Source organism: Barbatula barbatula, assembly GCF_947034865.1.
Source record: "Barbatula barbatula genome assembly, chromosome: 19".
Classification (NCBI taxonomy): Eukaryota; Metazoa; Chordata; class Actinopteri; order Cypriniformes; family Nemacheilidae; genus Barbatula; species Barbatula barbatula.
In genome coordinates this window covers 3685963-3706203 of record NC_136782.1, presented here as the reverse complement: position 1 = coordinate 3706203, position 20241 = coordinate 3685963, and the positions used below count along the sequence as shown (strand labels likewise).

Below are 20241 nucleotides of genomic sequence, written 5' to 3'. Positions count from 1 at the left end.
ACGTATATTCCTATGACTAAAGTGCTGAGGCGGTTCCGGGTAGATCCAATGTCGGACAGCAGAAAAGTGCCGCGAACAGTGTTAAAACATAAATAAATATAAAGAACTCGTTAAAGAGACACATTTAACGCTGGGCTGTCTTATAAATTATTTGGGTAACTATGCTTTCACGTTACTTCAATGTTGAGGTACCGAATTAGTTCCGATATGCTGAACAATAATTTCCTCATTGCATGTAACGTAATGTATGTGTTCTTTTCAACGACAGGAACCGTGTCGAAGTCTGACTCATGAGTTCATAAGGATTCATCAAACTTCATCATGAGTGATATGGGGGAAGACAGTGATAATGAAGTGGAGGGGTGAGTGTATTTACAGGTTGCTGATCCGGGTAAAGTCTTGTCAAACCATCTTAAGCAGACGTAAAACGCGCAGAACGTGGTGTAAAATAAATGTCAGTAGTGCAAATTACAGGAAGGACGAAGAAAAACAGGTGCAACAAACCTTTTGCGAGAAATATTTGACCTGATGTCTTATACAATTATTCTACAGTAACATCATATAGCATATTGTTCCTGAGCACTTTAATTGAGGTTTGAAGTCATTATGTTGTTTTTATATTATTTCAAGCACAAATAACAATACTGCATGCTTATTTTCTACAAAACATTAGAACAAATGTATTTTCGGGGGTTCATTTTTGGTTTGGAGAGCTGTTGGCTTGTCATATAGATCATCTGTGGGATTAATGCTTGATTTTTTCTACCATTAGACTTTTTGGAACCTAATCTGACTGATCCGGTGTCAAGCCACTTTGTTCAAGAGAAATCATTCTCACTGTCAGAGATGTTTCTGTTTCAAGTCTTTTATTCCATAAAAATCTTCATGCAGACACATGATTTTTGATCGACTCTTCTCTAGTTATTCCATGGCTTGTTCAGATCGGTCCCAGGCTTGCATGAATACCGATACGTCTCTAAACAACTTTTCTTTCCTTGCACAAACAATGTTCTACAAAGACAAAGTGGTCTGATGTAGTTGTGTAAATGATAGTTATTGGTTATTGGGTTGTTAGTTTTGTTTTTAACATTCAATTGTAACATTGTTAGGAACATGAGGGGCCGGCCACCCAGCAGTTATGGATCTATGATGAGTGACGAGCCAGAAGACATGGATGACTTTGATGATCCTCCAGCATCAACGATCAGAGTCATCCAGGGAGCTGCGGGGTAAAGCTGCTATACACAGTCACACTTTCTGGGAAACCTTCCCATTTTTGCATGGTCATTTTCAAAAGTGCATTATTAAACATTCTGTCAGACCGAAGAAATTGATAATTAATTGATTGTGAATGAGGAAGCCAATACACAAAATGCAGAAGCGCATACACCTCAGTATATTCACTACATGTGTGTTGATGTGTTGTCATATATACAAGTCTTTGTTTATACAGTTTAATGCTGCAGCGCCCAGAATCGCCAGAGACAGTGATAACGGAGCGTACACACACAAATCAGTCCAGTGTACACAGAGAGGGAGTGTTCTTGAAACATGCGTCCAGCGGACTCAGTGCGGAAACATTCCCAGTCCAACACAGGTAACTACAAGCACATTACATGCTGGTGATAGTTCACCCAAAGCATTCAGCTCTCATTTCTTTACATTTTGTAACGATGACACTAGGTCCAGCGTGGACAAAGAGCACATGGTGGCAGTGGGGTCTGAGGTGCGGAGCAACATTCGAACAGAGAGAGAACTGGATAATGCACAGAGCGAGAGACAAACCGAGTTCAGTGAGACACACGTGGAGGAGCAGCCGAACGAATGCGGTGCAATGGAGGTGCAGGAGGAGGACAAGAAGGAGATGGAGACGAGTGATGATTATGATGAAATTGTTTTAGATGCGGGCTTCAGTGAGCCAGTGGAGCCTCCGCCTCCTCCCCCAGAGGGCGTTGGTCTTCAGTTTCGTCACAAGCATCGGTCACTAACACTGAGTCATCTTTTAACGGTGACTAAGAAAAAACATACAATTCCAACATGCAATTTTTCCTTTGCATGTGTTCAATTTATTTATACTTGTCTTTTTCAGGCCATGGTGACGAGTCTCAGACCGTTGAAGCAAACTGAACTGGCTTATTTTAAGCGAAATCTGTGCGGCCATTACAGATTTGAGGCTGACTACTCGACGATCGCTGACCTAACTGACGTGTTGGATCTGGCAGATAAACTCATTGAGCTCTGCGGTGAAGGAGAGGCGATGTATCTCACTATACGATCACTCCTTAACATAAAAAAGGATGAGCTCGCTAACACACTAAAGAAGACCTGTAGAAGAGGTAAACTGGCATTTACATCCAATCTAAAATGTTGAAGCTGTTGTTTTTCTAATATGAAACCTTGACCTCTTTCTTTCATGTCAATCTAAATGGGTAAATACAACTCTTTACTGAACTAAACAACCTCATTCTTTCCTATTTTCTTTTTCGTTTCTCTTCAGCTTTGTTGCAACATGAATTGAGATTGGACCTTGACAGGCGATATTACTGTCTGTATGAAGGCTGTTGCCGTCCGGGTCAGCAGCGGTACATCAGCGAAGTCTACTCTGAACCTCTGACTGTCATCAGAGGCAACGGGGACCCTGTAAACACTGAACATGAGGTGCGCAGGACAGAAAGCACAATCCAGGAGACCGTAATAAGAGCTAGCGACATCTTCCGACCCCTCCCCAATGACCCCAGCGACGTTCGTACAATCATGATGACCGGAATTCCTGCTTCAGGGCTGACAGTGGCTGTGAACAACTTCATCATTGACTGGAAGGAGGGAAAAACCAATCAGGATTTTCAGTTTGTGTTCCCACTGGCAGGGAAGGAATTACACCTTGGGAAAGAGGGCGATCAGACCTTCCTACAGATGCTTGCCACGTTTTTCCCAGAGGCTGACAGCATCAGATTCATAGAGAAGGAAGACTGCTTGATTCTGTTCATTATCGACGCTTTAGATCTTTGTGAGTTCCCACTTAACTTCCAAAGCAACGAAGCCATTACAAGCGTGGCTACAAAAGCTCCCGTGGACGCTCTGCTGACCAGTCTGATTAAAGGCACGATGCTTTCTCACGCCCGAGTTTGGATCACCGGCCACAGGGCCGCCGCTTACAAAATCCCCTCGCAGTTCATCAGCAGGTACGTGGAGTTAAGAGGGCTCACGGACGCCCAGAAGGAAATCTACTTCACAAAGCGAACCAAAGACCCGGAGCTCGGTAGGAAGGTTTGGAACCACGTAAAGCGTTCCAGAACCCTCCAGATCATCTGTCACCTTCCCCTATTTAGTTGGATGGTGGCATACGTGTTCGAGCGTGGATTCCGTGATCCTGAATATGGTGGACGTCTGCCTGCCCTCACAACGTTCTATTTGCAATACGTCATCATCCAGATGAACAGGTCATTCGAGAGGTATCGCGGATTGAGCGTGGAGGCACAGAGGTGGAGGGATGAAGACAAGCTATTTCTGGAGAAGCTGGGAAAGATGTCATATCGCATGATTCTCGAGGAACGGGAAGAGTTCAGCGTGAAGGATTTGCACTCCGTGGAACTAACATTTGAGGATTTGGACTCTCGGGATGAACTCACCACCGAGGTCAGGAGAAGTAGCGATGACCAGCAGACGTGGGTCTTCAAGTTTGTGCACTACACCATCCAGGAGTTCATGGCGGCGATGTACGCGTACGTCACGTTTAGGAAACAAGGGAAAAACGTAATGGACTCACACAAAAGCCTGTTAACAAAGATGCTGAGCAAGGATCGGCCGATGATCGACCTGTACCGTACAGCGATCGACCAAGCGCTGGCCTCTAAGAGAGGACAGTTCGATTTGTTCTTGCGTTTTTTGCTCGGACTGGTGACGCTGGGAACAGAGGACAACCTGCGTGGATACCTGCTCCCGCACTATCATCCCAAACCCAAAGGGATGGAAGATGTGGTTAAATACATCAATAAGAAGATCAGAGAAAACGCTCATCCTGAGAGGTGCGGGAATCTGGAATTGTGTCTGGTTGAACTGGAGGAAGGAAAAGATGGATGAGAGTTGAGTAGAAAAAAGAAGGACTGTGTTACACATTGTAGATGACCGAGGTGTGTTTTGGGGGGGCAGCTATTTTATAACAGCTTTCTGTAAGGAACAGAACTAAATCTAACCGATGAACTTTCCTGCAGCTCGCAAATCTCATTTGTGCTTGCAGAAACTTGACATCAGTGGCACCAAAACATATTTTTGACCAATCTCTAGTCACTGTTCTTTTCATTGCTTTGTATTTATCTTGTGTTCAGTGGATGAAGGTCATAAGAGTGTGGCCTTATGAAGTTACCACTTCCAGGCTAATTCATTCTTAACTGTTGGGTGAACTGTTTCTTCAAATCGTTTTGGTGGTGTGAGCATAACATTTCAATTAGCTTCTTTTGCTTAATCTAATGATGTAACCTTTTTTGTTTATAACAAACGAAAACATTTAAAAACAAAAGAAAGCACCTCTTAATAATATGATGCACACGTTCCCTGACTTTAACAGACATTGGACACACTAGTGGTTGTGTAAATCTCAGCAATACACACTAATCATCTGTTTGTATGTGTCACATGTTTAAAAATACTTTGTAATGCTGCCTTGATGCATCTGACTTGTGTACTAAATGAGAGGTCACAGCATTTGCGTCCATGTTCCTGTCAAATGAGTATGTAATGTTTTCATTCAAATGGCATTTCCTTTTGTAGACACAAAAGTCTCAGGGGACTGGTTTCACAGACAAGATCCAGGACTATTTCAATTGTGCAAATTTCGCAAACAACTTGCAACTACACAATGTAAACAATCCCCTTCCCCTACAATAACTGCGAAGTTCAGACTTCTTTAAACTGAATAGCATGCAAAGATAAGTTGCATACATAACAGAACAGCGCTCGAAAATAACATTTTCCCATATCTATGGGCAGCACTGGTGCTCCCAACCTCAAGAGAATGTGCACCAACCCGAAAATAAATACCACGGGCTGTTTGAATAGTTGAATACAAAATAGTAACAATATACCAGTAACACAAGCATGTGATGTCTACTGTGTTTTACATAATCACATTGGCTTCATGATTTCCTGAAATCATTTTTTTTTCATTAAACAAAGGCATCTTGCTGGCAATCCTCCTACCTGTCAATCATCATAGCATACAGAGAAACAGTTAAAACTAGAAGCGCATTGTTATAATCTTATATTGAGCAGGTATAAGGGGAACACGGTTTGCTCGTGATATTTACTATAACGTAATTTGAACTTACAATTGCTACACCGGTCACAATGCAACAGTGAAAAGGAACCCCAGTGCGCGCTGCGTGTTAAAGCTATATAGGCCTACCGGTGATGCGGTATATAAAAAATGTATATCAGAAAAAAATGCACACCGGTATTTGGTATGAACCGGTATACCGTCCAACGCTAACTGGTGTGCATCTCGAGTTAAAACAATGGCAACATAAAACAACATTTAAATATGTCCGGGCAAGTTATTTTCAGTTCAAACTTTCATCTTAAACTTTCCTTTTGGCCTGGGACTAGTTTAAAGCCTAGTCTCTGAAACTGGGCATACATGTGATTTTTTTCAGTTTGTTTAGGGATTTTATGTGTCATTGTTTTAAATGTATGCTCCAGAATAAAATGTTGTGTTTACAGATCCAGAAACATTTGAGTGTATGTGTTTTTAAAGGAGACTACAAACAGAAGTAAGATAAACAGGTGTTTTGCTTAGATGAAGGTTGTGTTTTAAAAAGCTACTTTAAACAAATGAAATACACATTCATTAAAGTTATAGCTGTGTTAAACTTTAAATACACGTATTAAACCATTCTGAAGACTGTTGAAGATCTGATTTATTCGTTACACTAACGCGTTTAAATGAATAAATTAAATTGTTATACTTTTGTATTATGTTCTAAGCCCCGTAACCATTGTTATGAACGTATTTGTGTAACGTAATATCATGGAGCTATGGACTTTACGATCTTTACCGATGTTTCACGAGTCCCTGCCATGTGCTGCGTCGGTGCAAGCATTGTGCTGCAAACTCTCTACTGTGTCTCGTTGTTCTTCCTGCAGGGGGCGCATGATGGCCCTTCTGAATGGGCTGCATTCAAATCTAAACTCGATTTTTGTCTTGGAGATATTATATTTCTATACCCAACAAATATAACCCTATACACAGATATCACACTTAGTCGACAGTGACTGGCCCTTCCTCAACGGCATTTGAGGCACGAGATTGAAACGCTCTGAACGTCCATCGCCCTTCTAGAGGATTGTTTTTATCTGACGCTTGAAATTTCCCGAAACCTCGCGTGAGTTTCCGGGAAAGAACAGAACAGATCCAGCGCGAGCCACAATACACGCGGAACGTTTAGTGTAATAATATCAAAAAGTCGGGCGTTATACGGGCTGTGTGTATTCAGCTTGTGTCGCGAACAAAGCGTGATGTCTCAGTTGTGTTATAATAAAGGCTGCGGACAGAGATTCGATCCAGACAACAACCCGGAGGGTAAGTGATCGCCATAAAGTTCATTCATCACGCGAACATCTCAAATGTTATTTGTTATCATTCATCATGCGATATACAGGATCATGATACAGTGACGTTGGGAATCTTTAAAAACAGAGTCAGAAATGCATGCATTGCTTTTTATGCACGACTATAACAACGAAGAAAATGTTGTACACACAATACATTAACTACAGTAAATATTAAAGCATGTCACGGTATTTTCTAGTTTATCAATTCACTATAGTCCATATATGAAGACTTTGGTTCCAAAATGAGATCTCCCTTTTAAAAAATCATGTTTTTTTATTGTGCATTCCGATTAATATCAACCAAACTGCAGTTGGTTTTGATTTAAGCCACAATATCAGCTGACTTACACATAGTAAAACATGATTTTTTAAAATTTTTGTTGTATATAATCATTGGTAAAATATGATACATCTTCGAATATTTGATATATATTATGTCAAATAATAAAAAAGTTTCGTAACTTTTTAATAGGGAGAAAATCACGTTCATTTGACAGGTGAATGAGGGTTGTCATCAAAAATCTGTTTTCATCACAGTTTACTTTTTTACTGATGTTAAGATAACAGTTTTAAATGTTTGTGTGCTGTTCATCATGAGTGTAAAGAGTAAAAGCATCTTTTCCAGACGCCTGCACGTATCATCCTGGAGTACCCGTGTTTCATGACGCTCTGAAGGTCAGTGTTTGAAGATCCAAGACAAATAACCGCAACCATATCTGTATTATTCTTTTGTTGTAGTTTTAAATCTGAACAAATCTCTCTTAATTCCTGTTTTCTTCAGGGCTGGTCGTGTTGTAAGAGACGTACAACAGACTTCTCAGATTTTCTGAGTATTGTGGTACGTGAGAAGACATCACTTATTTATACCAGATAGGGCAGAGCATCTACATCTAAATAAAGTGAAGGAATAGTTCTATGCTTTGCTAAACAAACACACATTTTTCACAATTAAACCTCATCTGAAACTCTTAACAACATCATGAGATGTTTTTGGGCGCAGTGTGAAGGGGGTTGACATTGCTTTTATTAAATGTTGCGAACAGAAAAATATGATAAAACAAAAGTTCAATAAACAATTTTGTTCATTAAACAACCAGAATATATGTTTGATCATGTGTCAGGGCTGCACCAAAGGCTCTCATAACAAAGTGAAGCCCCTGGAACCCGTGAAACCAGAGGTGAAGATCTCAGGCGAGAAGAAAGAATTGGAGGATCTCAAACCCAGATTTGATGAATACATCATTCAAGCCCCTAAACCACTGGAGCTCATACAGCGACCGAGGTGACTCCTCCTCATCTTCGTCATCATGACTGATACCTTTATTTCATCTCTCTGTGTGTTCATTTCTTGACATGCGTGTATGTGTTTATTACAGCGGTGAAGAGCCTCTAGTAGAGCTACAGCGGAAAGTTGCCCCGTCTCTAAACCAAGCGCTTGAGAAGCTACGACTAGCGGACAACAATCAGCTCAAAGAGAAAGGTAGCGTTACACCATCAGGGTGCCGAGAAAAGTGTTGATGCGATGATATGATTGGCTGTTATGCACAGCTACGCACCTAGACCTGGAAAATCCTTTAAACTTGAACGCAAACCTTTGCATTTTCAGAAGAGAAAGGAGGTGAAGTACAGCCTGGGACGACGTGCAAAAACAGAGGCTGCTCGAAGGTAAAAAAAGTGTTCTTTACATCGTATTTAATGTGTAAAAACCAAAATAAACATGACTTGCATACTGATATGATGGCGTTGATTATCAGTCCTACACCAGCCCAAAGACGGACGAAGAGACATGTTTGTATCATCCTGGAGTGCCCATCTTCCACGAGGGGTGAGCGAGAGATGATAGACTGTGAACAAGTATTTGATCTAATTTCATCATGATGACATCGTGTGTGTCTGTGTGTTTTGCAGGATGAAGTATTGGAGCTGCTGTAAAAGGAAAACATCAGATTTTAACTCTTTTGTTTCTCAGGAGGGCTGCAGTAAAGGATCACACCAGTGGAGAAAAGACTCGGTCAGACTAACAACTGACACATGTGACAATAAACATTTTATTAACGTTCTGTTGATTACATTATTATATATATATGATGCAACAGTGATATCAGTTACTCTTATTGTGATGTCAGCGTGTGTTTGTGTAACTTTACTAAAAATGGTATCTCGATGTTTCAGGGTAATAAAGTGGCACCCTGCAGATTTGATTGGCACCAGACAGGAAGTCAGGTGACCATGTCCATCTACGCAAAGAACTGTAACCCTGAGCTGTCACTCCTGGAGGCCAACAGCACCACGGTCAGTGTGTGTGTGTATTTGTGTGCGATGGCACGTGTTATCCCTGTGTGCCGTGTCTGGCCTGTGTTTTGTCTTGTTTCATAGATTTGATGGTATACTCTAATGCTTTGTTTGTAACGTTGATGTTTTTTTTACAGCTGAAAATCCATCTAGTATTTGAGAGAGAAAAGGAGTTCGAACTGATGATGAATCTGTGGGGAGTGAGTATCATTTATCATCAGCTGTTAAAAAGAATGCTTTATCTTAATGGGTGATATATTGAACATTTTGATATTATTGAGGCTATTGTACTTAAAAACATAATACAGAATATTGTGAATATGGAATATTGTTGACATTTTTTTCTGTGTTCTGTTTTCGCACGTAACATTTTTAATGTTCTATTCAAACCATCTGTTTTTTTAATGGTGCAAAAGAATATCACGTTTTGTACTAAGAAGATATATAAAGAGTATTGTCAAAATTTGTAAAGATATCAAATTTGGATTAGTATCATACAAGGGACATGTCAAATATATGGTGACAGTGAGTGAATCTTTTTTCAAATGTTTTTTTAGGTTATCGACATCAGTAAAAGCTTCGTAAACATGATGGCTGCTAAGGCGGAGATTGTCATGAAGAAGGCGGAGCCTATGTCATGGGCGAGGCTCGACCTGCCTCCTCCAAAGCCTGAAGCAGCCAATGGGAAGAAAGAAAACGACGGAGAGAAACTGAATGCTTAAGACGCAGACAAGCACAGATTAACTCATTATCTCAGATTTTCAGATATACGCACACAGACTGCAGTAACACCTGCGAGAGTTCATAAGAATCTTCTGGTGCTGATCATGTTGATTCATGTAGGAAGAGAACAACACTGCAACCCTCCGATCACTTATGTGTATCTTACAGAATACACAAATTTGTCATAATTTATTTACCATCATGTGTTTGTATGTTACTCTTTCTTCTGTGGAACTCAAAAGAAGATATTTTGAGAAATGTCTTGGTGGTTTTGTGTTTAATGGAAGTCAGTAGGGTTCAGTGTTGTTTGTTTACCCACATTCTTCAAAACATCTTCGTTTTGTATTCTGTAGAAGAAAGTCATACAGGTTTGACATGACGTGAGGGTGAATAAATGACCAAAATATTTTTAGGTAAACTGTTCCCTTATTATAGTTTTACTGTAACTATTAAGGGTGGATGTTGAATTTCATGTCACATGAGTCCAGATGTACAGATGGTTTAATGTCATACAGATGATGTTGTGAGCTACGCAAGTGTAAACGTCATATTATATAATTGGTAATTCTGCATTATTCTTTACACAACAATGCTTGTTCTTATTGAGTTTTCTGCCTATTACTTTCCACAGTAGATTTTCAGTTCTCGTGGCTTTTGTTGATCTTTACCTTTGGTTTGTTTCGTATGTCATTCACTTGAAGAGTTCATATGTATTTGCAATAGGAACTTCAATCCTGCAGTTGTTTCAGTCAGATTACAGCCTTGGCCAAAAGTATTGGCATTGGCATAAATACTGTGCTTTGCTAAATTTCTGCTTAAACTGTTGTTGTGTTCATTCATTGTTTATTATGCAAAGTGATCCGATGCATTATAAATCATTGCAGAAAAAGCAACTCCAAAAAGCGAGTGGACAAGCAGAACCCCAAAAATGTTGTTCCTCTCAGAGCACTAAGACGGGAGATGTTCGCCATCGGTCAGGATTTGGCACAAAAGCTAATATCCAGAGGTTATGAAAAACAAGGCCCGACACTGCATATGTTATGTTTTTGACAATAAACGCCCTTAAAATGTAGGATATACCATAGAAACATCTGGGGAAATAATCTACAAATAAAAGCAACAAACTTTGCAAAACACAAAATGTATGTCACTGCTAATATTTTTGTCCACAAGTGTAGATTTAGTTATTTCCCTAGTCTATGACTGGAAACTTGTCTCTGTTGTTTTGTGAATGTACTCGACAGAAGAAGAAACAGAGCAAGAGATGTCGGAGAGACTGTGTCCGTCTCGTAGGGCCAGTGGAAATCAATCCGCTGTCGGTCATAGATCACCTTATTATGAATGAGTTTGTCTCATGGGCCATATCACGTGTTATTTGAAACATTACATTATTGCACACAATTGCACGTGTCACTCTTGTCTAGTCAGTTGTAAAATGTGCAGAATGTGCAACTGCTCATATTTAAAATGTTGCATGATGTGTATTTTTTCCATAAAGACGGCTGACTCTGGGTTTTTATTAACTGGAACTTTATTTCGAGGAGCTGAAGGTCAGACGACAGGCATCAGGGTCACGGCGGCTGCGTTGACAGTGAAGGCAGCGATGCTGATCTGTCGTTTGACCTCCTCCCAGGACTTGTGTGGCTCTGCTGTGTTCTCAATGTCAAACAGAGCATCGTAAATCCCGGGAAAAGACTCGCCCGCGTATTTATTGTGACTGCTGGGAGCAAAAATGATATGCCTACAACAGACAAGAAACAAATATCTGTAGTTTTAGACCAGAAGTTGTATGTCATATGGAAACGTTTAAAGTTCGTCGACACTTTAGAGCAAGTTTACCGCGTGTCTGCAGCTTTAGTTACATTCATGTATGAATATCAAATGTTGCGTGTGGTTGTGTAGACCAAAACATTGCAGTTGCTAACTAACAATACAAGACGAAGGCGTTTACTAGCATTTACAAGTGACCATAATTTAAAATCCTGTAATAGTGAGTAAATACGTACAAAAACCCAAACCAAACATGTAGTTACTATCATAAGAGGTTGCATCTTAGAGAATACCAATCAATAAGTAACAACCGCAACTGAAATGCGCTAGACATTGATACTGTATATCTACCAATGACCTTGAGCATGTCTCATTTTAATAAAAGGCTAGATATGCTCCTTGTTTGACAATGCATTATGGGTATGCCCAGAGATCTCCTTCCCAACACTGCTAAAAGATGAATGTGAAGCTATGAGTCTGTCAACATTGCTATTCAATGCTGATCTGTGTTTTACCTGTAGAATGGCCTTCCAGGTAGACCCAGCGGGTCAATGAAAGCTCTTTCCAAATACATGAGCTGATCATTTATCATCCGCACAGCCAAAGCACTGAGAGAGAGAGAGAGAGAGAACAGATAACAGGTGTAAGAGCAAGTTTTCTGTTGTTGCGGTTGGAAAGTGGATGTGCCATCAGCATCTAGTTACTAAAAGGGATAGTTCACCCAAAAAACATTCTGTAATCATTTACTCTTCCTCAGGTCGTTCCAAATCTGTATAAATGTTTTTTTTCCGATAAACACAGAGAAAGATATTTGGAAGAATGTCAGCAACCAAACAGATCGCATCCCCCATTTACTGCTATAGTAAGGAAAATAAATACTATGGGAGTCAATGCAGGATGAGAGTTGTTCGGTCACTGACATTCTTCAAAATATCTTCCTTTGCATTTAGCAGAACAAAGAAATGTATACAGGGTTGGAACAAGCTGAGGGTGAATAAATGTTGACAGAATTGAATTTTTTGGGTGAACTGTCCCTTTAAATGTTTCATAAAAATCGCTAAATCTTGTCCGTGATGACGTGTTGTCGCTCGTACTCAGAAGTGTCCAGATGAGTCAACCGCTGGTGAAAATCTCGTGCTGCGTCTGTGAAGTTCCCAGCCGCAGAGAAGAGAGAGTCTAGAAACACCAAAATAAAGAAGTCGATGACAAAGAATTAAAGCTTCGCATCCCAATTCAAACTGACAGGCTGTGTCTCAATACTGCTTCTACACACCGAGTATGTTCATTTATAACCTCTCACCGAATGACACGTGGTACTCTTTCATGGCATCAGGATGTTTCTGTGCCAGCTGGTATATGCTTTTAGCGTATCTGTTAAGAGATGAGGCGTATTCCTCGCAGTTTAGAGGAAGAATCACAGAGTCAGCCAAACTGAAGATGAGTCCACCCCTGACGCGGGCCACGGCCTCCAGCCTGCGGAAAGTAGGGTCGTAGAAACGCTCCACTATCTCATAGGTCTCATAGACACTGTGATAGACGGGATAACTGCTGTAGCGCTCTGTCTTCTGAGGGACGAAACACGAGTATATACTCTATAAATGACTTGTTTAGAAATCGTTGTGGTTATGTAATGAATGCTAAGGAGGATTGAGAGAGAGGATAGAGAAGCATCTGAATTATGTTTAGGTGCTACAAAATTTATTGAAGATTTCACACGAAGTCACTCACGCTGTTTTTTGTGTATCTTGCCCTTCCAGACGCAATACCTAATCTGATGAAATATGCTTCAAAATCACTTCCAGAACCCAGTTTACTGATCCTACACACACACACAGAGAGACTTGATCAGAAACACCAGACATCTTAAAGATCTCAAATCAATCAGGTCTTATAATTAATATTAAAGGAATAGTTCATCTTTCTTTCATCTGCAAAACACAAAAGAAGATATTACAAATTGTCGGTCCCCATGGACTTCTATCATATGGACACGAAACCAATGCAAGTCAATGGGGACCAACAAATATCTTCTTTTGTGTTCTGCAGAAGAAAGAAGGTCATACAGGTATGGAATGACAAGAGGGCGTGTAAATAATGACAGAATTTTTATTTCGTGGTGAACTATTCCTTTAATTCATAATCATCATCACACTGTCCTTACCGAGGTACATTTTGTTCGGTCCAGTTGTCTCTCTTGTGCCAGCTCTCATATAGACTCATTTTCTCCTCTCCGACCTCTGGACTCGATACCTTCAGAAACACAAGTTTGACACTTAAGTGTTGTTAGAAGAATGATTCAGAGGGTTTCTTGAATAAGCAAATCACTTTACAATTATTTAAAGAATTTACAATTATCTATTTAAGGCAGGCAGACAAAAATAAATACACATTTTTATTTCTGACCTTCTTGGTGATGTCATACACAATAGTGTGTAGAGAGGGGGTGCAGTCGACCCTCAGTGTGTACATACCTGAATACACACATCAGATGTGACTTCAACATGAACATGAAAACTCAACGTGCGTGTATGTGTGTGTGTGTGTGTGTGTCTAACCTTCAATGGCAGAGTCAGCATTGATGTAAGCGACCGCTCGCTCCTGCAGGATTCTGGCATTATCCTACAACACACAACAAACAAATTCATTCATTTTAAGTCATTCAGTACTTCATTTATTCATTACTTTTACATTCTTACTTCTGCCCACTCTGTCGATCCCAGCAGACCAAACTCTTCTGCGTCCCAGCTGGCAAAGATCACCGTTCTTCTCGGTCTCCAACCTCAATAACACACACACACAGATAAAACATGATTTAAATAGAAAATGAGGGTACAATACTGTAAGAGACGGTCATGACAGTGTGTGTGGACACACCTCTGCTCATGAGTTTTCCAGCCGCTCTCACAATCTCGTGCACCACAGCAGCTCCTGATACAGGATCAATCCCTCCAAACACCCATGCGTCCCGATGACCACCCAGAATGATGTACCTGTCTGATCACGTACATACACACACCAAACACAAGGTCGCACACACACACACAAGATCACTAAATTTGTCACCTTAATCCTAGGGATCAGGGGATTGTTAGTGGGTCTTATGGTGTTCTTGGTGGTTTGAGTTTACATGATATTCTGCTCTGTTAGAGTTACAGGTTTGTTTAAATCACTAACCCTAAATTATAGTGAATGATGGTTCAAAATAAGAACTAGAACAAGAACTAAGAATTGGACATCAGTGATATCACCTGGCTCCACAGCTCCTCTCATCCAGCCAATAACATTGTAGATACGGGTCACCTGATTGTTGGTGTGGATGTTCATACGCACTGTACTAAATTAAATAAAAAGCAATAAATGAGTGAACGGTGACAACTTTTCATTATACTGTTTATAGCAGCATGCTGTAGTGTACACGGTATACACTCTTAAAAATGAAGGTTCTTTAGGTAGACGTTAAAGGTTCTTTATGGAACCATTTAGACAAAAAAAGGTTGTTCTATGGCACCGTGAAGCACCTTTATCTTTAATAGTGTAAGTGCCCACTTAAACAATATTTTGAGGACCCAAAAGTGAGCAAAGCCCGAAAAAAGTCAAATCTATATAGTAAAATGTTTTCTTTTTCAAAATTGTACAAATGTTAAAAGTTCCCTTTTAGGATTTGGTTATTGCGTTTATATCTAGCTGCGTAGACAAGAGAAGTCTATGGAATGTCGTCATGTAGAGAGATTTGTAAACGTGTGTGTGTGTGTGTGTGAAAACACAGGGTCAATGTGTGCACTGGCAGACCTCCAGAATTAAAGAAAACAACACAGCCAAAGAAGTGTGTGTGTGTGTGTGTGTGTTTGCGTGTATTGCGGGAAGAAAATGTTGTGTCACCTCAATGAGATTGTTTAGTGAACAAACAGCTCTTTACTGCTGACATCATGAAAAAGATTTGTTAATGTTTACCTGGAGTGACAAAATGTGTGTGTGAGCTGATAATAGCTGAAGTTAATGTAACCCTTCATTAGAAGGATCATGGGTTGTACACACACACACACATAAATATATATATGAACACGCGCGTGACACTGGTTAAAGGTCAGGTGTGAATTGGGTTCAATGTTTAAGTTTAACTGTCTAAGTGTCTTTAAACATCATGAAATGAAAGATTTACCCTATTCACTTTTTTTATAATTGTCCCGGGTCTCTACATAATTTTAAAAGTTTACCATATTTAAGGTCAAAATTAAGTGTTTATTTTACTTCTGTTCAATGCCAGCCATGAATCCTGGTCCAATCCGGTACGAGATGTTAAGAGCGCCCTTCCAGTTATCAGGAGGAACAGGTCCCCCCATATTCCTACAAGAAGTGACATCACATCTCATCTCATAAATCGGTGCCCCCAAAACCTTGAACGCATTGTTGCATTTTATTTGATCACAGACCCGGATTCAATAGCATCAGTATTTTTAGCAAAGGTCAACCCACTTCAGCAGTTGAAAAGCATCATGATATCCAATGGGATGGACTGGAATCTTGGGTAATCCCACGCCGTCCTCTGCCGGATATCTGTAGGTGTATTCTACAAGACAGATGCATAATGATGAAGACTATGAAGATTTAACACTCACACCACAAAATTTCTCAGCACAAACAGAGACCTTTAGCAGGGTATCCGGGTGTGAGAGGGTCTCCCGCTCCATTCAGGTTAAGAACGTTTCCTCTCTGAGCGCCCCCTCCTGGTAGATTCCAGCCTTTCGGGTACGGCTCTACACCCTCGGCACAATAATCTGCAGGGTCCGAATAAAGAATGATGCCTTTCGCTCCAGCTAACATCGCATTCTTCACCTGCGACGACATGTTAGAATAGTCCACATGTTGAAGATATCACTATTTACATCGGAATCTTTCACTTAATGCCATTTGCGAAAACCTTTCGTGTTTGGGTAAGCGTCCCTTTAACACAATCCATCAAACATACATCATACAGCGCATCATACAAGCACAACCCTCATCACCTTGTTTCCACGGAAGATTTTGCCGTATCGAGCGATGACGATTTTTCCAGTACAGTTAATCCCCAGATCTCTGTCCAGTTTAAAGAAATCCTCCGTCCGTCCATAATTCACATACACCAGATCACCCTATAGTTCAGGAAACATCACGTTACTACAAGAGCTTTGTATACCTTTGTGTAACGCATTATATGGCAGTAAAGGATCTGACTTCCATTGTATGAACACAAAGCCACTGAAACATTTCTCAAAATATCTTCTTTTGTGTTCCGCTGAAGAAAGAGTCGCTCAGAGGTTATGGAGAAATAAATAATGACCACATTTTTATTTTGGGGAGAACTATCCCTTTAATGAACGAAACAGGATTAATTAAGATTCATGTTAACTCTATACATTAGCAGATAGCAGTATGTTGTCTATAAACCCATCACCTGTGGTTGTCCTTTCGCAGAGAAAGCGCTGTACGGAGGGACGATATCTTTCACATGTTCATAACCTTCAGGAACAGGTTCAGCCAGAGAGGTGTTGAAGATCTGAAAGAGAGACAAAACCTTACTCATGAAATATCGCAATGCTTATTTGAACATATTCTAATGAATGAATGAAAACACACGAATGTCTTATTTATGTTTCATACCTCATTGCCCACACGGTCCACTATGGAGATGTAATTGGGGTTTGTTTTATTGGGGTACGACAGCAGTACGTCATATGGTACAAGATGCACCGAGTCCAGCCCGAACTTCATCCACTCATCTCGAATCTGCTCGGCCAGGATGAGATTCTGCTGGGACCCCGCCAGATGGGGCAGTCGCGTGAACTTTCTGTTTGGTTGAAAATGTACTGCTGTAGAAAACATCTAGACCCTTTAAACATCAAACTCTCAGTAAACTTGGTGCATCGAGGGAACCTCCGGACAGGAGGGGAGTATTTTCACCTGAGATGTTGCTTAATATTCTCTGCCTGCATTTCATCCAGCAAGTCACGCAGGGAAGTTTTTGACGTTTGTCCATGATTGACATGAGTAGGTCGAGCAAACCAACCTGTGAACAACAGTTATGAGAAACAGACACCTGTTACGCCAAACCATGTCTGAAGGAATAACACTTATCTTCAGTTCACGTATGTGCTTTCAGTTAAATAAATAATGCACAAAAAACTGCATTCCAGGTGTGTGCATATTCCTGCCCAACCATTACTTTGCATTGTATTTTATCTTGACGCATTTTATTTGATCTTCAGTATTTCATCTGCATTCTCGACGATTCATGCTGTGATTAAAAATAAGCGCTTTAAACTATCAAATCTAAAGATCCATTGAGCTGAGGTCGGTGGGGTCTTAGGTGACATTCAGGAATTCTGGAATGCGGCAGAAGAAATCTGGACAAGCGAGGGATCAGTGGACCATGAATGCGTCACCACAGGAACAATACAAACACTTTTCTTCAAAGCATCTGACGAAGCAAGAGCAGCAACCTTTGCCGTCCTGCAGGTTTAAAGAGTAAACAAGAGCAGTAGACTCAGAAAAATTAAAAGTTCTATGAAGGTTCTTTAGCAGTGATGACAAATAAGAACCATTTTATATTCAGTCAAAGCTTCATAAAATAACCATTCACAGTTTGTAGAGCCTTCTGTGCAACAGAAAGGTTAGATGTCATTGGTTCTTTACAGAACCGTGTAGATCAAAAAGTTGCAGGAATCTTTATTTTTCGGAATGTACAGAAATGACATCAGAAGTACAAAACTCTCTAGTAGCCTATAGAGGGACAGAACAAGAATATATTTGAGCTGTTATTGCAAGTTACGTTACAACATGATTCATTCTTTTAGTGAGGGTTTGACATAGGCCAAATACCAGTTTTAAGATATGCCGAGGTTTTAAAGAGGTTTCAAAACCGCTGAAAGTTTCCGTTTCCAAGGTATGAACTGTATATACACAAAAATAAATGATGTTTATGAATATATGGGCTATGTAGGCTATTACAATTTTAAGGTTTTATTTTTACCCGACATATATGTTCTATGAATGTTGGTTAAAAATGAAATGTCCAGTTGAAAAGTTGTCATTTGGATACGCAGACATTTGAAAAGAACACACTTCAATGTTATAATTGCAACACCGTGAAACCGTGTCACTTTTGCAAGAGGATATCATATCGTCAAAATCGCATACCGGCGGCCCAGTGAGGGTCACTTAAGGCTTCACAATATTTGTGAGGACATTTAAAATAAAAGTGTCTCTCTCACGAGTACAGTTAAACCTTCACACACACACACACACACACAAACTAAAAACAATGAATGTTGATTGTGCTCATGGCGTGGCATAATGTTGTTTACAAAAATCCACAATCGGACATTATGTAAACATTCGGACATTGTAAACAATAACATTAAACTCACCTACAATAAACCCAACCAAGAAAAAAGCCGTAATGACTGTCAAGCGACAGATCCAGCTCTTTGCTATCTTATCCTGGGTTCCCATTTGAATGCGAGCAACACTGACTGCTGCATGAATGAACTGAACAGAGAGAGAGAGAGAGAGAGAGAGAGAGAGAGAGAGAGAGAGAGAGAGAGAGAGAGAGAGAGAGAGAGAGAGAGAGATTGGCGGGGGCGGGTCTTGGCAGGTCTGAGAGAATCGTTCATTTCAGCGAATCGGTTCATTTAAAGGGTCCGTTCACCCTACATCTCCCACTGAAACTGTCAAACCTAGCGCAGTGACTATAAACCTATAAAAACTATTCCCAAAACATATCCATCTACAAACATTTGATATTTGTCTCATTGTCTTCAGTTTAGTTTAGATTATAGTTTGTTAAAAGTTACATTTGTCTGTGATAAATGCACATTTGCAGGGCAGCAGGACGCGCTGACACCGGACAAGACGCGCGCGGGGGACGTTCAGGAACGCGACGCGATGTTTTACTTGGAGATTATTTAGAGAGAGAGAGAGCGAGAGAGAGCGAGAGGAGCGAGAGAGAGCGAGAGAGAGCGAGACAGAGAGAGAGAGAGCGAGACAGAGAGACAGAGAGCGAGAGAGCGAGAGAGCGAGAGAGAGCGAGAGAGAGAGAGAGAGAGAGAGAGAGAGCGAGAGAGAGAGAGAGAGAGAGAGAGAGAGAGAGAGAGAGAGAGAGAGAGAGAGAGAGAGAGAGAGAGAGAGAGCGGGTGGTATGTGGAGGTGCATGTCTTTGGTTTAGGTTCATTTGTTTTTTATTGGAAAGGATCAGACGCATTTGAGCTTGTCGGCGCAAAACGACATTAGTAGGCAGGCATACCAAACTTTGCAATGTTGTAACTCCACTAGATAGCGCTATAGTCCGCGACGAGATTTGTGCTCAATACTCCCTTTACACGCAAAAATAAATAGCTTTTGTAAACGTGTCCGACTGCGTTTACCAATAAAACTACATATAACTTAGACAATACAGATAATAAAACGTCACATAGAGATATATATGTGTTATTAATGGAATGGCTATTGCGTAATTAAAATAAAATGACCACCTCTTTAATTTACCTGCCAGCGTGTTTAATTTTTAAAGAATACAAACAGATACGCTAACTTTGTCTTTACTTTGCATTCGTTTTGCATTTTCGATATATACATTTTTATAATTTTTCATCACTGCTTTGTTTACTTGGACACCCTGATAAAAAAACAACGCACATTCTGGTGGTTTTCATTACAGATACTACAAAAATCCAGCCATCATCTGTCATTAACATCACTACAAAATTGCGTGTACTGCGTTTTGGGATTTATTCCACTGGGATTTAATATCGGTTCCCATACCCATCTGCCATTATAACCGTCACGTACTTTCTCCAAGAATTTCTCTGATGAGAT

The 20241-nt window shown here is 40.3% G+C and overlaps 3 protein-coding genes across 4 annotated transcripts; 2 read left to right on the top strand and 1 right to left on the bottom strand.

Moving 5' to 3' along the window:
- The first annotated feature begins 12 nt into the window (after positions 1–12).
- Positions 13–5901, top strand: nlrc3l (NLR family, CARD domain containing 3-like). Of its 2 annotated transcripts, XM_079480991.1 has the most exons (7): positions 13–155; positions 269–362; positions 1110–1229; positions 1454–1597; positions 1684–2008; positions 2090–2336; positions 2498–5901. In XM_079480991.1, exons 2-7 carry the CDS (start codon positions 322–324, stop codon positions 4078–4080), a joined length of 2460 nt encoding a protein of 819 aa, XP_079337117.1. In that variant the 5' UTR covers positions 13–155; positions 269–321; the 3' UTR covers positions 4081–5901. The 2 variants fall into 2 exon arrangements, with proteins under 2 accessions (XP_079337117.1, XP_079337118.1); XM_079480992.1 differs by lacking the exon at positions 13–155 and having other exon boundaries at positions 188–362; positions 2498–5894.
- A 183-nt stretch (positions 5902–6084) lies between these two features.
- chordc1a (cysteine and histidine-rich domain (CHORD) containing 1a) lies at positions 6085–11300 on the top strand. The gene is made up of 11 exons (XM_079481216.1): positions 6085–6574; positions 7232–7281; positions 7388–7444; positions 7728–7888; positions 7983–8086; positions 8213–8271; positions 8361–8431; positions 8515–8617; positions 8779–8898; positions 9036–9098; positions 9456–11300. The coding sequence occupies exons 1-11, from the start codon at positions 6511–6513 to the stop codon at positions 9618–9620; spliced, it is 1017 nt and encodes a 338-aa protein (XP_079337342.1). The 5' UTR covers positions 6085–6510; the 3' UTR covers positions 9621–11300.
- naalad2 (N-acetylated alpha-linked acidic dipeptidase 2) lies at positions 11143–19025 on the bottom strand. Its single transcript, XM_079481215.1, has 19 exons — positions 18795–19025; positions 17329–17434; positions 17029–17215; positions 16823–16924; positions 16395–16520; positions 16038–16224; positions 15865–15958; positions 15640–15735; positions 14640–14725; positions 14266–14385; positions 14088–14170; positions 13947–14010; positions 13795–13862; positions 13553–13641; positions 13120–13210; positions 12692–12956; positions 12486–12567; positions 11907–11999; positions 11143–11362 (listed from the first exon to the last, which is right to left on the bottom strand). Exons 1-19 carry the CDS (start codon positions 18877–18879, stop codon positions 11173–11175), a joined length of 2214 nt encoding a protein of 737 aa, XP_079337341.1. The 5' UTR covers positions 18880–19025; the 3' UTR covers positions 11143–11172.
- Positions 19026–20241: the final 1216 nt, after the last annotated feature.

Coding starts and splice junctions, on each gene's coding strand:
- nlrc3l (XM_079480991.1), top strand. CDS start 322: ATGAGTGATATGGGGGAAGACAGTGATAATGAAGTGGAGGG. Junction 2,009..2,089: donor CACTGAGTCATCTTTTAACG/GTGACTAAGAAA, acceptor TGTCTTTTTCAG/GCCATGGTGACGAGTCTCAG. Junction 2,337..2,497: donor AAAGAAGACCTGTAGAAGAG/GTAAACTGGCAT, acceptor GTTTCTCTTCAG/CTTTGTTGCAACATGAATTG.
- chordc1a (XM_079481216.1), top strand. CDS start 6,511: ATGTCTCAGTTGTGTTATAATAAAGGCTGCGGACAGAGATTCGATCCA. Junction 7,282..7,387: donor TGTTTCATGACGCTCTGAAG/GTCAGTGTTTGA, acceptor TGTTTTCTTCAG/GGCTGGTCGTGTTGTAAGAG. Junction 8,618..8,778: donor ACCAGTGGAGAAAAGACTCG/GTCAGACTAACA, acceptor TCGATGTTTCAG/GGTAATAAAGTGGCACCCTG.
- naalad2 (XM_079481215.1), bottom strand. CDS start 18,879: ATGGGAACCCAGGATAAGATAGCAAAGAGCTGGATCTGTCGCTTGACA. Junction 13,863..13,946: donor TGCTGACTCTGCCATTGAAG/GTTAGACACACA, acceptor GTGTGTATTCAG/GTATGTACACACTGAGGGTC. Junction 13,211..13,552: donor ACCGAACAAAATGTACCTCG/GTAAGGACAGTG, acceptor GTGTGTGTGTAG/GATCAGTAAACTGGGTTCTG.